The following is a 19026-nucleotide window of genomic DNA, read 5'->3' as shown; positions in this document are numbered from 1 at the left end:
GAATGAACGTGAGAATGAACATGCCTTGGTGCTTTCCAGGCTCTGAAGATGCAATGTGTCTGCCTCTGGGCCAGGCTTTCCTCTGATCTTTTCTGAACCTTGTTCCCTCTATTTTTTTTTTTTTTTTGTAACCTGTTATTGCATTTTTAATCTCTCCTGCTTTGCTTGATCTATCTCTGGGTTTCTCATCATGAGTTCTATTAACATTATGAATTATGAGTTCTATTAACCTACGAATAGGTGTGAGCTGGGGAGGGCATGGTAGACTGTTTCGCTGTCCCCGGGGTTGTATGTAATAGATGTCAGCAATACACATCCCCCCAGGCATGACAATCTAAAAGTCTCTGGACATTACCAGATTCCCCTTGGGAGGCAGAATTGCTGAGGTCAAACAATTAAGTCCAGCCCATCATTCTATGAGCAAGATCCAGACCACACCATAGAAACATCTCCCCTTAAATATGTATCCATGTGATCCCAAGTCCCTCCTTTTCCCCCTGAGATCAGGTACCTGAGTGTAGCCAAAGCCCACTATATTTATCTCTTAGCTTTTAATAACTTTTGAAATGTAATATTCAATACATAAAAGAATATGAATAATGTAAACATGTTAGAAAGCATAATAATGAAACCAACACCAGTGAACCCCATACTCATCCAACTCAAGAATGAGAATATCACCAATCCCACTATAGGCACATCTACCTTTACCTCCCCATCTTTCCCTCCTCATGCCTCCTGCTGCATATAAGTGATTACTACCCTGTATTTTATATCCATTTTTTGTTTTTATTTTTAAAAGTTATTATAATAAATGTTTTCCTGTATACTATATTATTTAGAACTATTTGTTTTGAGCTATATAAAACTCATATACAATAGTATATGGCAGTCTTCTGGGATTATTTTTGTTGTTGTTTCGTTTTATTCGGTATTATTTCTTAAAGTCAGTCATCTTTCTTATAGTTACTGTTCCTTTGGTGTAGAAATAGAATAGTGAATTAGGACCACAAATTAGATTTCCAGATTCCAATCCTGACTCTCATTTATAACACTTGGCAAATTCCTTAGCCCCTTTACACCTATATTTGTAAAAGGGAGAAAATGTTAATCATTTCTGAGGACAAAAATAAGTTAACGTAGGTAAGGGATGAAGAAGTATGCTTTGCACACATTAGAAGCTATGTATAAGCTCTTATTAGTCACTTTGACTTGTATGTAATATATTCCATTGTATGACTCTAGCACAGTTTACCCCTTACCTATCAAAGGACAATTGGATGGTACCCAGGATTTTGCCTTATTGATGTTTCTATGATTACTATAGTGATATCTCCTAATATGCATTCCTGAAGGAATGCCTGTAGTGCATATATTCTGGATATGTCTGTTTACAGGTTAATTGCTGTTGATGTTTACCTATACAAAATAATGCCTAATGCTTCTCCAAAGTAGAAAGTAGTTATACAAAGTTCCACTCCCTCCAACAGTGTTAGAGTTCTTGGGATCCACACACCCTCCCAACCTTCTTCCACTGGTCTCTTTGATCCACATATTTTTTAGCAGTCTTCCCTTGATTCATTTATTTATCCCCACCTAGTACCTCGCTGTCTTGGCAACTACAATAGCATTTTTATTTATTTTTAATTTTATTTATTTGATTGTAATTTTCATAACCCAATAGTTATTTCAGAAGCAGGACATATACATTGTAAAAGATTAGAAAATACTGACTAAAAAAATATCATGCAATAATAGCAGATAGTGATAACTGCTATGGAGAAAAATAGAGCTGGTTATTTCAAGGTTCAGTAGCCCATTGTGGCTAGTGGCTCACATAGTGGATTGTGAGGGCCACAGAAGGAGCATCACAGTGTGTGGCTGAGATTGATTTCAAGGGAAGATCAGTGAAAGATCAGAGGATGGGGCATCCATTAGCTAGGGCGATAGCTGACGATTCATCCTTCTGAAGAGAAAGACAGTAATCTAGGTGAAAAAAATCTTTCCATTAATAAGGAGCACGTGACAAAGGATGATGGTGGATGACTACGAGGAGGGAGAGCAGGTGGTATTGTGATCACATGTGCTTCAGAGCAGCAGGGGTTTTATGTTTACTATTTTGTTTTAAATTTTTATGGGGTAGATGAATTTAGGGTGAAAATTAATTAGGAGTGGGCAAATATCTTTCTTAACATGTGGGTTTAGATTTTAAAAAGTCACCACCATTAGAGATGACTGGTAGAGAAACAAAAGTTTCAGGGCACATGGTGGTTTCAGTTAAAACAGGAAGGTCAAGGAACACTGGAAAACAAAAGTGGGAGTTTCAGTGGATTTTGCTCAAGCCAGAGCAGGCGTTTGAGATGATTTAATGGAAATATTTGATGGTTCAGAAGGGCAGAGTCAGGTTGGGACCTGTGCAGAGCTTTATGGGGGTGAGCCAATGAGTCCAGCTATTAGCTGTTGAGCTCTTGGGGTCGGGAGTGTCCATGCTTCCCATGGGGCCTGCAGTCACAATGTAGGAATGTGTCACAATGGATTAGCCCTGATAATCTCCTCAGGAAGATGACTAATCGTAATTTTTAACTTTAGTAGGAGATAGAAACCATTAAACAGGTGGATCCTCTTTCTCCTATTACCAGTGCTGCTACTTCTGTGTGACTTTTCTCCCTCCCTCCTTATTACAGGTGGGGGTGCGCTTTCTCCATTCCTGCTATCCCTGCTCTGTAGCCCACCCTGTTGACTTTTTTTAAGGATTGGTTATGTTTTATCTTTTCTATATCATTTCCTCTCTTTCTATAAAATCAGCAACAAATACAGTTTTGTATAGAGGGTCTTAAAAAATTTTGTGTGTCATGGATCTATTTGGAAGTCTGCGGAAGTCTTTGGACCCTCTAATGTATTAAATCATTTTGTAGGATTACCAAACAAAATATTGAAAACAGTTACCAAATTATAAATATTTGGAGATAAACCTATCACACTACAAGAATAATATAATTCATAGTATAAAAACATGTAGCTTCTTAATTAGTGTATTAAATAATAAGACCTAGCAACTGCTCTTTTCAGTAGTGTAATTTCAAAGTAATGATGAATGTTAATAATGTTTTGAGATACCTGTCACAACTCTCAAGTAATATTAAGATACCTTAATAAAGATATTTTAGTAATATCTTTAAAATAATATATTTAAATAATATAATATCTAAAAATATATATAATATCTCAAATAATATCTTTAAAGTAAAGATATTTTAAAGATATCTTAATAAAGACATTTCTTGGGGCCCCTGGGTAGCTTAGTCGATTAAGCATCCAACTCTTGGCTTCAGTTCAGGTCATGATCTTGGGGTCATTAGACTGAGCCCTGCAAGGGGCTCGATGCTCAAAGGGAGTCTGCCTGAGATTCTCTCTGCCCCTCCTCCCATGCATGCACACCTGATCTCTCTTTCTCTCTAAAATAAATCTTTAAAAGAATTAAATAAAATATCAGGTATTTCTCTTCATGATTAAGCTACGGGTATACTTTGATTTATTTCTTTGCATTTATATTATAGAGGTGCTAATTTTAGTTGGAGATTATGCAAATAAATAATGATGTAATTTTTTAAATCAAAGCTGGTAGATTTCCTGAATTCTTTTTTCATGCCATAGTTAACAGCTCTTGCTTCACAATCTTCGTCTTATAAAACATTCTAAAAAATTTGAGTGAAAATAAATGGAAAGCTCTCATTTTTGCAAAGTTGTAGATCCTTGTTTTCTACTCTCATTTACCTTTTTAGTCTCATCTCCAGTTACCACACCAGCGCATTCCTAGCAGATCACTTGTGTTGTCACTTTTTCCAGCTTTCTTGGGATATAACGACACATAACATTGTGTAAGTTTAAGGGGTATAACATGTTGATTTGGTAAATTTATATATTGCAAAATGATTGCCACCATCGTGGTAGCTCCATCATGTCACGTGGTTACAGTTTCTTTTTCGTAGTAAGAACATTTAAGATTTACTATCTTAACAACTTAACTTTTAGTATATAATACTAACTTAGTATTAATCATCATCATCATGCTGTACTTTAGGTCCCCAGAACTTACTGTTATAACTGGGAGTTTGTACTCTTTGATTAACATCTTCTATCTCCATCCCTCTAACCCCCCTTTCTGGCAACCACTGTTCTACTCTCTGCTTCTATGAATCTGACTTTTTTAGAGTCTGCATATAAGTGATATCACACAGTATTTGTCTTTCTCTGTCTGACTTATTTCAGTTAGCATAATGCTCTCGGGGTCCATCCTTGTTGCAAATGACAGGACTTCTTTCATCTCATGACTGAATAATATCCCACTGTATACATGTACACCACATCTTCTTTATCCATTCATCCATTGACAGACTCTTAATTTCCTTTGAATATACAACTAGAAGTGGAATTGCTAGATCCTATGGTCACTTTAGTTTTAATTTTTTTGAGGCACTTCCATGCCATTTTCCATAGAAGCTATGCCAGTTTACATTTCCACCAGCACTGCAGAAGAGTTTCCTTTTCTAAACATCTTCACCAACACTTTAAAAAAATTTTTTTTATAATAGCCATTTTAACAGTTGTGAGATGATATCTTGTTGTGGTATGATGATGATTAGTGATGTTGAGTACCTCTGTTTTCTCTTTAATATCTCCTTATTGTTACACACTCTCCTTCCCTCTAACATATCCACTTTTTTTTTTTTTTTTTTTTTTTTTTTTAGGTTACCTCCTTTCTCTTCTAAACTAGTTTTGGAGAAGGTTCCCCCACCCCTTTCTTAATCTTTGTTCTTATTTTGATTCTCATATTATATTGAAATTGGCTGTTTAGTTGCCAGTCTACTGTATAAGATTGCTCCTTTATAATAGATACTGTGTTATATTCATGCTTGCAGTTGTAGGCACTCAAAGAATATAGATACTAAAAGAATGTAACTGTGTGTATTGTGAATCCTGACTTCATCCAATAAATATGTTCTCTTCATCCTCTGCTCTTTTGCATTTGCCCTTGTACTTACTGCCAGAAACACTTTGAAACTAATTATTCTCTAATTTCTTTTAGGTTAATTTTGTCTGCCTTCTGTCCCCACCCCTACCCCCACCAACCACCTACCCACTTACCCACTGGCAAACAAGGTAGGATCCTGTTTTAGTGTGGGGGTAGTTTTTACTTTGGCTGCACACTAATAACATTATTTACAAGGTAAATAATATCGGCCATGATGTACCCCACCCCAGACTGAAGTGTGGTTTTTAAACCACCCCCCAGGTGACTGTTATGTGCATCCAAGCCTGTGAAATAGTGAAGCGTTATGTGTCCTTCTAAGCTTTAGGAAATCTTGGTCCTATATGTGATGCTAAATAAATAATTGTTTTATGTATAATAATCAGAATTTTTATGAGTACACATAGGTAAGACTACAATTTTGAAATAGATAAAAACTTACCATTTAACAGACTTAGGTATATTTGCTTTATGAATTACTTAGTTCATAGAGTTTCCCAAACGATGTAATAATAGTCTTTTGCACTGAAATTCTTCTTCATTCAATCTGTATTTTGACTCACACTGAGAAAAGTCAATCCACTTTTGGATCCACTGTTAAATCCTATTCACTATGAAAATTTCAATTATAATTCTATTTGTTTTTTCTTATGGTTTTATTTTATTCTGTGAGAAATTCACACCTGCCACAAGAGAGTAGCTTCTACAAATTGCTGTCTTCAAAGATCTCTAAAATCCACAGATAACGTGAGACTTCGTGATTAAACTCTAATTTCACCTGGAACTTTCTGAGAAATTAAATTTTTTTTTCCTTTTTATCTTTAAAGCCTTTGGTGTTAAAAAAAAAAAAAAAAGAAAAACTTGGATTAAGTTAGAGGAAACCATTATTTGAATGAAAAATCTTAAAACATCTTGCGATTTTCTGATCATAATATGACAAGATCAGGACATTCATATGAGTAAAAATGTGGAAAGGGAAGGACAAAACATCCTGGCAGTCATTTTTCACTTGAATTCCTATAGGTACAGCCTGTATCTGTATCTCACTTTCAATAAGTATTTGTATGATAAAATCCCATAGTCTCAAAATTGGGATAGAGCTCTAACCATGGAAATTCAGGGCTACTCATGTTTAAATTGTCTTTTGTTTTTCATCTGTTAAAAACATTCCTCATTAAACTTTCTTTTGCTTATTACTTAATTTTAAAATTACAGTTTTAGGCCTGGGTGGCTCAGTCATTAAGCATCTACCTTCAGCTCAGGTCATGATCCCAGAGTCCTGGGATTAAGCCTGCTTCTCCCTCCCTCACTCCCCCTGCTTGCATTCCCTTTCTTGCTGTGCCTCTCTCTGTCAAGTAAATAAATAAATAGAATCTTAAAAATAAAATTACAGCTTTGTATTGAGGAAGCACTTCCAATCTAGAAAATTTGAAAAGGAATGTATATGTTTCCCCTCACACCTTCTACCCCAATGCATTTATACTTCTTGTAAAGTCAAGATGTAGCCAGAGAGATAATGATAGTTTATTATGTTATTATTAAATTCTCAGGTTAGCAGCTTTATACTCAGCAGAATTAAATTTTATTTTTAAGTGATGCATAGTTTTTTGAACTTTAATCACTGGTGTAGTTTAATTGGACTTAAGTCTAAAAGGATTTAAATAGAATCATGGAAAATTAATGAGTTAAGTTTTTTTAGAGTTAAGTCATAGAAAACTGAATATGTTAGATATATCACAATCATGCTCAAGAAGGGGGAAAAAAAGCACAAAAAGTGCTGGTATTTTCTAAGCGTTTAAAAGCCAACATGGTATTTACACAATTATCCAGTCTTTTAAAACAGGATCAAAAAAAACTTTTCATGTGACTTTAAAATATTTTAATAATGTATATGCTTTCAAAATGATGAGTAATAATATTCATTAGTAAACTAAAACTAGTATAATCAAAAATAAAAATCCCTTTAATATTAAATAAGGTAAATTTTTTCATATAGCATCTAAGAATTATTGAAAACATTTTTGTACTGTTTTTTATATGCCATGAGAAAAATTTATTTCCTTATTTGCATTTATCACATTCATTTACGGTTACCACTAAGGAAGTGTTAGATACAGTATATTTGTGTTTCTTTATTTGTTGAAAGGGTGCCCTTTTTTGTCCTGATCAATATTTTATTTCTAAAATGAGGTTCAGCTGACCACAGTTAATTTTTTGGAAACTTAATAAAAACAGCCAACATACAAGTTTTACTTTTTACTTCATTTTAACTGTCTTAATTCATAGATACTCTAACACTTTTTACAAAGAACAGAATGTAAATACAAAGAACACAGGATACGTTGCCAGACTGCATGGACTCCCATTTCCGGTCTGCCTCTTATGAGTGATCTTGGGCAACTTACTCCACATCCCTATTTCTCAGTTGTCTTACCTGTGAGGGAGAGGTGACCGTAGTACTTACCTCACAGCTTTTATGAGAGGATCCATTGAGTCATTAGATGCCTAGAACAGTCTGTAGATCATAGTAAGTGCCATCTACCTATTTGCTACCATGATTACTGTCTAAACTAGACATTGAATCAGCACACAGTTGTCACGCACTGCCTTATCTAAGTAAGGTAGAAGAGTCCGACATGTTTTGAGGGCTGTTGAACTACATTTTGGATACCTACATGGAGATATGAAGAATAAAGACATGAACAAAATAGTCTATACCCTAAAATATGTGTAATATAGTGGAGAAGATACATACACATTTGCCATATACAGCACAATTTAAATAAAACTATCATAAATGTCTAAAATACTAAGAAAGTATACAAAAGCTGGTGGGTGGGGGTTCCTGGAGGGGAATTAAATTTGAATTGGACTTTTAATGATACTTAGAATTCCAATTTGTACAAATTGGTGGTGGGAACAGAGTGAGTAGAGGAGAGAACAGAAATTTTAGAGCAGTTTAAAATATTGACTAATATCCGAAGCAGCTACGTAAAGGGCGGAGGTTGGGGGGGAGGGTGGGATGTGAGTGGTGGGAGCAGGGTACAGAGTGAGAATTAAGGATGGAATTATAGTTGGGGACCAGATTGTGATGAATATTGACTGACGTGCTGATGAAACTTAATCGAGGCAATGCATGAGCTGGTGGGAGATTCTGAATATGTGCATAACATAACTAGAATTACAGTTAGCATGATTACTTTAGCAGTAGTACATTTAGGAAAATGGAGCTCGAAGCCATTAAATAGTAGGGAGAATTGAAAACCGGATCTGTCTGCGGAGCCTATGCTCTTTCCACTGTGTCATACCACTGAGAAGCAGATGACTGCTTTGGTGCAAACCCCATGTCTCCCAGCTGGTCTTCACTCTGCCATTAGCCCAGCCTTTTGTTGGGCAGTGTTTCTTTTCCCTTGGTTCTAACACTGTTGGCATGACCGCGTTTTACCTTAGTAATGGTGAAGTACTAGTGGAAAGGTTAGTCGTTGGTGACAGGAATGGAGAAAAACTACTGACTAGTATAAGAAGGAACTATTCCCCACTTGTTTACTTAGGGCAAAGATTGAGAGCCACACTGACTGTCAACCACGATATTCAGCCATGGTAATAGATTAGCGGGGCGGTGTTCAGTCTTTATAGTGCCTTGCCATCAGTGCTTATGTGAGGATTACTGAAATTTGCTGAAAAACAAGGCAAAAATTTTCTCTGAAAGGTAGGTGACAAGAGTAGTTTGAAGGATAAAATTTTCTTTTCTCTTTTTCCATTTCCCAAAGAAATCAAAAGTAGGTATTTTTATTTAAGTCCCCAAACTTATTGGACTTCATAGGCTATCCCATATTAGTAATAAACTTGAATTTAACAATCATCGATAGTTTTCTCTAAGTTTATAAATTTCAGGCTTTTTTTTTATTTGATGGAGAGAGATCACAAGTAGGCAGAGAGAGGAGGAAGGCTCTCTGCCAAGCAGAGAGCCCGATGCGGAACTCGATCCCAGGACCCTGAGATCATGACCTGAACTGAAGGCAGAGGCTTTAACCCACTGAGCCACCCAGGCACCCCAAATTTCAGGCTTTTTTCTAAAATTATTCCTGCCGTTATTCTTTTAGGCTAGCATTACACTAGTTAATTTGGATATCTATACATACCGTTCTTTTAGACACTTGCTTTTAAAACTATTTCTGTTTTTCCCATTAATTCAACTTTATTGCATCAAAAATAAAAAGAAATTCTTATATTTTAGAATTTAATATTTTTACTGAGTAGAAAAAAGCATTCAAATATAATTTGCATATAAATAGCAGATGGTAGTTTACATTAGTGTTAGGAGTTGAGTAAATTTCATCTATTAAAAAGGGCAAGCATGAGGCCAGTAATGTTTTTGTAGTAATAATATTGTCCTGGTTCAAATGCTTTGGCATATAAACATTTCAAATACAAATCTTGTTTATAGTTCAAAAGATTATAATTCTGGCATATAAACTACTTAAATAATGACAGTCATTATAATTAAGTATAAAAGCATAAACACTAAAAATGATTATATGTCAGGTTAAAGATGACCATTTATAAACCATTAGGACTCTTAGTGTGTTATACTCAAAATATATTTTTTTCATGATATTTGTAGGACAAATGGTTTAAATATACATTGATGGGCATGGGTACTATGCGTAGATGTAAAATGTAGAAGGAAAAACTAAAATATAAATAAACATTTTTATTTGAATAATAGAATTAGAGAATATATTAGATGAAATTATAATAGTGTCTAAGGTAGTGAAATATATTTCATGAAGAGAGATTTACTTGATTATTTATTTATTTATAAATGGAAATTTTTTTTAGACAGTTAAATTATTCCTTCTTTGTGGATTTGTTTTTGCTTCTCTAAATCTCAGTGTCACAATATCTTTTAGCAGTAAGTTGTTAAATCTTCAACTGTAGCATAATTATGAGACTCACTAGGGAGTCCAGAAAAAAAATAGCTTTGTAATTTAATTTTTATTTTATATTTCTCCTTTGAGATATTCAAGAATAGTAAATTGCCTGTAGATGTGAATTGGAACCATTAAATTGTATTATAGGAGGATTGTGATGAAATGATGTGTATTTAACCTTTTGCTTTTTATACCTTTTTGAAACAGAAAATTTGGAAATAGTGTTACACCCTGTTGTTTAACTGCCTTTAAAAAATGTTGTGTGCAGAACAAATAGCTTAGTTTGATGGGGTTTTGTTGATGATAAACTCTGGAGCAGAACCAAAATACATCCTGACTTCTACAACAAATGAAGAAAATAATTTCCTTTGCTGTCTTGGCAGAATACTTGTACATGATGGTTTTAAAATAACCCCATTTTCACAAGGTCTTGCTCTCTCATCTTTTTCACTTGAACAAACATTTGAAATGCCATCCTGGGCCTGTAAGGGTTGCTAGAAAACCAACTGAAAACAACAACAAAACTTGAGTAAATCTATAATGACATTGTTCTTTGGAGAACTCCTTAGTATTGAACTCTAGAGTACTAAGTGTTCATAATTTAATCTTCTGCATCTCTCCCATCCTCTCAGAGTGATCTGGTTAAGATCCTTCTCTCTATCTTCAGAAATCCCACCAATCTTTCAAAGCTGAGATTTTTGTTAATTCATACAGAATTTCCTCCCTGGTTAAACTGAAAATTGTTACTTGTCTCATTCCTTTGCCATTGTTTACAGCAACCTCTCATGTCAGTGAAGCTTCTCTCTCACATTTTACTGCAGATGGATTTTACAAAGAATGTGATAACTGTGTATTGATTGATACAAGTCAATCAATAGACAATGACTAAGCAGTAACCACATTGAAGGTGTGCCCCGTTGGGATTGTGTGCTGCTGGGGATACAGAAATAAGACATTGCCTTGCTCTCTGTAACTTACAGATGAATATGAGAGCTAAAGTTAAGTACATAAATCATAATATAATCCTAAGTAGAGAAAGTAAGAAGAACAATATAGGGGATCAAGGCAGGAAGAAATATTAAGAAGATACCAGGAAAGGGTTTTGTAGTGAAACACTTTGTAAGATGTGCCTGCAAATGACTTTTTCTTTCTAAGAGCAATGGGCGTTATTACATTTGCTGCTAAAAACAATACAGATTCTGACAATCCTTCAGAAAGCCATTTTTCATATTCACTATCACAAACTATATTATCTTAAATTGTAAAGGATCTGAGATTTCTACCTCACTTGTAAGAGACAAGTTAGCATGATAACATTTCCTAGATGCTGCCAGAAGAAATGAGATTCCTGGGTCAGGGACAAAGGACTGTATTAGCCCCAGATTAGCATGTAGCATGGCCATGATGTTTGCAGCAATTGCTTTGCCCCGTAAGTGCCACAGGGGGTGGCACATGGCATCCCAGGTAGATACAGTGAGTATGTGTTATGCCTGAAAAACCTCAAGCTTAGGAAATAGGAAATCTCCTAAGGGCGTTACAGCAAACCTATTCAGCCTTTGTCTAGAGGGAAACATTCACTTTATTATCCCGGTCAGGAAACCAGTCTTCGTTTTCCCTGGAGGGAAGTTCTATCTCTACCTTCAAGCATGTTTGAAAAGATAATGGGGAACAGAAGCTTTCAGAAGATGTGTAGAAATTCTGTAGAGAATTGCCCCCCAAACAATGTATTCAAACAGTCCTAGAAATAATGGTTATGAAGCAATCATTTAGGGGAATAGAAGATTCTGTAGTATGCTGAGGTAGTTTTGCTGGTCTGGATACAATTTCAAAGTTGAAAAGCTGAACTTGGTATATTTTTCTAAAGAATTGGTTGAGTTTTACTTGGAAATTGTGAAAATGCAGTTTAAAGAAGTCATCATTTTACATAATGAAAAATGAATAAGAAGGGATGCTAATATTTCAAGAAAGAGGAAGAGCCCTGTATTTCCCAAACTGTATAAGAATATAAAGTAAGATTCAAAATTACAAATGAGGTGTTCTCTGATTTATTGATGCTGATAACTGAATTAGTCATGAAAATCTTTCCAGTGATAGATGATTCTAAAATAAATTTGTATTTATATTTACTTGTGTATATATAATATGCAGTATATGTAATATATTGTGTGTATACATATACACACAATATAATATATATACACACAATATAATATATACATACATATATAATATATATACAATATAATATATTGTGTGTATATATATATATAGTCCATAGACATGTGTCTACATATGCACATATTCTAGCATATCCTTTTGAATAATTTATGCATCCACAGTAAAATCGTAATTCCAAAACCAAATTGAGTCTCAAATGAAAGTGAGCCTTAGAAATCATCTGAAAAATATCTCACCCCATTTGCAAAATGTTTTCCAAAATAATGGGTCAGTAAAGTTTATAAATTGTACAGCCTCACTTTTAGGATGCTTACCCTTTAATGGTATTAGTGACTGTGCTGAAGCTGATGCAGGGTTGCATCTGAACTTGATGCTGATAGGATACATGATGTCTTTCCTAAATCACATCTGATCCACTGCTGGATTCACTACTGCCATCATGAACATTGATTCTAGGATTATATGTGGGTGCTTTTGCCTTTTTAGTTGCTTTTCTTTTACATTTTTAGATTTTTCCCTTGTCTTTTTTCTTTGTTGCAACATAAATGAAAACACATGATTTTTTTTTTAAATTTGTATATTGCACTGTGAACACCTGATGTTGAATATTGTTAGTAAGAAATTTGGGGGGCCCATTACACTGATAAGAATATCAAAGGAATATTTACACCTGTAATTAAAACCATAGAGTGCTTACTCCTATGACAATACGTGTAATTATGTAAAAATCATTATAATAAAATGCCTTTGACACCACTTTTATAAATTTCCAATATTATTCATGTATCAGGGACTGGATTTGGCTCCATAATGTGTGGGTTAAGTGATAAGCCTTCTAGCACATAAATACCTAACATGTTATTTTATGGTGCGCAACTTTAAAAAAACAAAAAGATTAAATCGTGACCGTATTTAGGATTCAAACATAAATATATCAGTTTTCAAAAACTAAAATGACTACAGAGGTCAGTCAGGTAAAAGTAAAGTCTGAAGTAGATCAGAGAGGAGAGTACCTGGCCCATTTCGAAAAAACAGAAATCTTGATTTTTATGCAGAATTTCACATTTGTAAATGTTGACCACTAAAAAAAAAATAATTAAAGAGCATGCTCACTAAGTAAAAAAAAAATACTTCCTTATCAACAATATCTAATATTTAATTTGATACCCAGAATGTTTTCTCAGGCTAGCAGAGCACAGAAGGGGATGGTGGTAGGTGGGGGGGGGGGCAGGAGGAGAAGTCAGGGAGAGAGAATAGGGGCCTTAAGGGGACAGATTGCCACAAATAGGAAGAGGGTCTGGTCACTGACACAGGCCTAAACAATAGTCTAATGACAGTAAACACTGACCCTGGGTACTTAGGAAGCTATACCTAAACCTTTCCCCTGGGAGCTCTTGGAGGAAAAGTTCATTTGTAGAAATATTAATCTTTCGAGAGGCCCAGGCTACTCTGCTGGTAAGTTCCTACTCCTTCACCAAAATGTTAACGTTGAGAACAGAAGATGATCACCCAAAAAAGAAGAGAATCAAAGAAATATTGATGTAGCCTGGCTCAAAGTTCTTGCAGGGAGGTAGGAGAAGAAGAGAGGACATCTTAGGAGTTCTGTACCCCAGTCCATATGGATCTAAGGTGAAAGTATTTGAAAGAAATGCTGAAAAAGTTACAGGGTATTCTGATTTGAGCCAGTATCCCTCCAAACAGAATCTATCATCAGGATGCTGGTAATTTGGGTAACCAGCAGGAACCATGAAGATGACACAATAACATGAGATGTTGCACCCCAGAATTCTGAGGGAGACACAAGAATGGGGTTCAGTTGAGCTTTTTCAGCCTGGTGGGAGTGGGGGATTGATCCACCAGATGTGGGGACAAACAATTAATGGGAAGGCTTAAGGTCTTGGGGCAACTTACCACTAGCTACACTTACTCACATGGATCCCATTCCTTGGTTCCCATCCATAGATGTATGGCATTGTGGGGCTGGACAGAGAAATGTACTTTCGTTTTGTTTTGTTTTTAAAAGGAGCTCCCTGGATAATACTATATCTTTGATAAAGTTGTGGCAAGAGTTAAGCTGAGTATTGAATCTGAGGTGCTTAGAACAAAAATTAGAAAGCTAACAATGCAAGTGTCCATGAAGATACGGGGATATTGCTGCTGGAGTATGAACAAGAGACCATTCTGGAGAGCACTCTGGCCCTGTGTTAACAGATTAAATATATGCTTTTCCTAAGAGCCAGTAATTCTCCTCCTAGGTTATATATACAAACTTCACTCCATTCCTCGTATATACCAGTGATGCTCTTTTACTGATGTTGGAGGGACATGTACAGAGATGGACCATGTTTGATGTGGTGGCGATCTGGAAGCAGTCTGGGTATCCCTCCAAGATATAGGAATCCTACATCCTTTAACCCCTCACTTAGCTTTCATTACCAAGTCCCCACACACCACATTCTGGGCTAAGTGGTAAAAATGCAAGGGGAACTCAGGGAGGTACCTGACTTGGAGGAACAGATGATCAGATTCAGGGCAAAGACTCGATGGTGGAGGTCACAGCAGGTCAAGCACAGAGCAGGGCTGCCTGAGGCATGCGTGGCCTCTGAAGGGCTGAGTCTTGAGGGAACCTTTAGAAAGCCTTCGTTAAACCACTAAGTTTTAGCATGAAATAAAAGCTCAAATATAAGTGTCTTCATTAGGCAAATACTGATTATAAAAAAGATAAAGGCTTGACTTATCTCAGGAAATGGAATGAAATGAAAACATATTGGGAACACAGCAAAAATGAAATGGTTTTTCATTGTGGTTTATTTTTGCATTTGCATAATAGTACATAATCTTTTATTTCAGATACACTGGCCTAGTACGGCACTAAAAATAGAAGAATGCATAATGAAAGGAAAAGATGCGGTAAGTATTACTCACTGTAAATTAAACACATCATCAGTTCTGTCCCTGGTTAGTCACAAGGGACTGACTCCCTAACCTCTTATTTCCTCCTAAAAGGCATATATACAGTTCATTCAGGAAGAAAAAAAAATGCATACACATATTAGTACAGACATATACATTATATAGAGATCATTATTTATGAGTTGATTACAATGTGAGCTTAGAGTAAAAGAAGCTGAGGTGTCTCTAGATCTTGGTTTTGGTTTTATTACTTATGAACTCAGATTTATGAATTTCTTATAGTAATGCTTATCTCCTACGTAGTTGGGAAAAATACTTTCAGGTAAATTTTTATTATTATTATTATTATTATTTTTATAAACATATATTTTTATCCCCAGGGGTACAGGTCTGTGAATCGCCAGATTTACACACTTCAAAGCACTCACCAAAGCACATACCCTCCCCAATGTCCATAAACCCACCCCCCTTCTCCCAAACCCCCTCTCCCCAGCAACCCTCAGTTTGTTTTGTGAGATTAAGAGTCACTTATGGTTTGTCTCCCTCCCAATCCCATCTTGCTTCATTGATTCTTCTCCTACCCACTTAAGCCCCCATGTTGCATCACCACTTCCTCATATCAGGGAGATCATATGATAGTTGTCTTTCTCCGCTTGACTTATTTCGCTAAGCATGTTACGCTCTAGATGTCCATCAACAGATGAATGGATAAAGAAGATGTGGTATATATACACAATGGAATACTATACAGGTAAATTTTTAATTCAAGAGAAAGCTAAGTGGATTCTTTATGAGATTTCATTTTTCTTTGATGGGTAAATTAGAACCAAATGAAGAAATAAAAGGAGAAAAGCAGAAAGAAAGGAGAAGTCAAAGGCTTTACCTATCCCACAACGTGCTTTGGGTCTTTCCTTCTGGAAGAATCCATCTTCAGTCTGTCCATAACTTCCACAAGCACGTGAGGTTGTGCGAAAGCAGCAGCTCTGACCCAGGGCAGAGCCCGCTAAAACATGCCCGAAGGGACTTTAATGTGCTAGGAGTCGGTGCCTGAGGACACAAGACACACAGTTGGAGGAAGGCATGTGCACATCCCCTTTTGAAAGTTAACTCATTCTTTCTTTTTCTTTTTTTGGTGAGAAAAAAATATCATGTGAAAGACTAACACACGTCATACCAAGTCCTGAGTCTGTGGCAACTGGGTCCCAGCCAAGGAGCGAGTCAAGACCTTCTTGCTGCCTTAGCCCACAGCATGATGCTGACTACTTGAACACACTCTTAGGCTATGTCAGCCTAAGTCCAGTAGAGCCAAAATGTAGTCTAATTCGCTTATCCTAGGTGTGACAGTGTTTCGTGACATAAAAAGCAAGTGCTCATGGTCATAGGAAAATAGACTATTTTTTTCCCTGCCTGAATGAATGATCACATTTTCCCAATGATAGGGAGTCACCTTCAAAATAGAATGATGTATGAGTGGGAAATTGAGGAAAATATATCCATGTACTCGGGATAATCAGGTCAGTAGTATGTTGCTCATTCTGAACAAGGGAATGCTATACTCTGATCACTTCTGGTAAGATGGTTCTGGTGGCTTTTACATCCAATATGGTGCTATGAGAGATTTTAAAAGTCATAATCTGTCCTTATGAAATGTTACATTTACTGGCTACTGCACTGTTGATAGCAGAGTAATATTTAGCATTTAAAGAGTTTAGTATTTTGTAATTTATTTTAAATGGAACTACAGTACCTAATTTACCAGGAAGAAGTTTGCTAGAATTAATTTAGACACGTTGGTTTGAGCAGTTGTAAACTCTCTTCATTCAGCATATATTTTTTTAATGTTTTGTTAGTCGCCATACAATAATACATCATTAGTTTTTGATGTAGTGTTCCATGATTCACTGTCTGTGTGTAACACCCAGTGCTCCATGCAATCTGTGCCCTCCTTAATACCCATCACCGGGCTAACCCATTCTCCCACTCTCCCCTCTAAAACCCTCAGTTTGTTTCTCAGAGTCAGAGTCTCTCATGGTTCATCTTCCGCTCTGACTCCCCCCACTTAATTTTTCCCTTCCTTTTCCTACTGTCCTCCATGCTATTCCTTATATTCCACAAATAAGTGAAACCATATGATAATTTACTTTCTCTGCTTGACTTATTTCACTCAGCATAATCTCTTCCAGTCCTATCCATGTTGATACAAAAGTTGGGTATTCATCCTTTCTGATGGCTGAATAATATTCCATTGTATATATGGACCACATCTTCTTTATCCATTTGTCTGTTGAAGGGCATCTTGGCTCATTCCACAGTTTGGCTATTGTGGCCATTGCTGCTATGAACATTGGGGTACATATGGCCCTTCTTTTTACTACATCTGTCTCATTGGGGTAAATACCCAGCTGTGCAATTGCTGGGCCACAGGGTAGCACAATTTTAATTTTTTGAAGAACCTCCACACTGTTTTGCAAAGTGGCTGTACCAACTTGCATTCCCACCAACTGTGTAATAGGGTTCCCCTTTCTCTGCAGGCTTTCCAACATTTGTTGTTTCTCACCTTGTCAATTTTGGCCATTCTAATTGGTGTAAGGTGGTATCTCAGTGTGGTTTTGATTTGACTTACCCTGATGGCTAATGATGAACATTTTTTCATGTGTCTGTTAGCCATTTGTATGTCTTCTTTGGAGAAGTGTCTGTTCCTGTCTTCTGTCCATTTTTTTACTTGATTATTTGTTTTTTGGGTGTTGAGTTTGAGAAGTTCTTTGTAGATCCTGGATGTCAGCCCTTTGTCTTTAGTTTCATTTGCAAATATCTTCTCTCATTGCATGGTTGCCTCTTTGTTTTGTTGATTGTTTCATTTGCTGTATAGAAGCTTTTTATCTTGATGAAGTTCCAAAAGTTTATTTTCGTTTTTGTTTCCCTTGCCTTTGGAGACGTGTCTTGAAAGAAGTTGCTGTGGCCAATGTTGAAGAGGTTACTGTCTATGTTCTACTCTAAGATTTTGATGGATTCCTGTCTCACATTGAGGTCTTCATTCATTTTGAGTTTATCTTTGTGTATGGTGTAAGAGAATGGTCAAGTTTCATTCATCTGTCTATAGCTGTCCAATTTTCTCAGTACCATTTATAGAAGAGACTGTCTTTTTTCCATTGGATATTTTCTCCTGCTTTGTCAAACATTATTTGATGATAGAGTTGAGGGTCCATATCTGGGCTCTCTATTCTGTTCCATTGATCTCTGTGTCTGTTTTTGTGCCAGTACCATGCTGCCTTGGTGATCACAGCTTTGTAATACAGCTTGAAATCAGGCAACATGATGCCTCCAGCTTTGTTTTTCTTTTTCAACATTTCCTTGGTGATTCGGGGTCTTTCTGGTTCCATACAAATTTTAGGATTGTTTGTTCCAGCACTTTGAAAAAATGCCTGTGGTATTTTGATTGGGATGGCATTGAAAATACAGATTGCTCTGGGCAGCATAAGCATTTTAATAATGTTTCTTCTTCTAATCCATGAGCATAGAATGTTTTTCCTTTTTGTGTCTGCTTCAATTTCTTTCATGAGTGTTCTGAAGTTCCTAGAGTACAGGTCCTTTACCTCTTTGGTTAGGTTTATTCCAAGGTATCTTACGGTTTTTGGTGCTATGGTAAATGGAATCAATTCTCTAATATCTCTTTCTATAGTTTCATTGTTAGTGTGTAAGAAAGCAAGTGATGGGACACCTGGGTGGCTCAGTGGGTTAAGGCCTCTGCCTTCGGCTTAGGTCATGATCCCAGGGTCCTTTGGCTCAGGTCATGATCCCAGAGTCCTGGGATCAAGCCCCACATTGGGCTCTCTGCTCAGCAGAGCCTGCTTCTTCCTCTCTCTCTGCCTGCCTGTCTGCCTACTTTTGATCTCTGACTGTCAAATACATAGATAAAATCTTAAAGAAAAAAAAATTTTTAAAAAAAGAAAGAAAGTGATTTCTGTGCATTGA

The 19026-nt window shown here is 36.2% G+C and overlaps 1 protein-coding gene across 1 annotated transcript in view; it reads left to right on the top strand.

Annotated features, from left to right (window-relative positions):
- The window catches only part of SEMA3E (semaphorin 3E), a 255031-nt gene that overhangs the window by 145817 nt on the left and 90188 nt on the right, over positions 1-19026 (top strand). The window contains exon 3 of the mRNA XM_059170981.1: positions 14992-15051. Coding sequence (XP_059026964.1) covers positions 14992-15051 — 60 coding nt within the window. The remainder of the gene's footprint in view (positions 1-14991; positions 15052-19026) is intronic.

The sequence above is a fragment of the Mustela lutreola genome, chromosome 4, assembly GCF_030435805.1.
Source record: "Mustela lutreola isolate mMusLut2 chromosome 4, mMusLut2.pri, whole genome shotgun sequence".
Lineage (NCBI taxonomy): Eukaryota > Metazoa > Chordata > Mammalia > Carnivora > Mustelidae > Mustela > Mustela lutreola.
The sequence above is the reverse complement of the archived record's forward strand: the minus strand, read 5'-3'. Positions and strand labels throughout refer to the sequence as shown.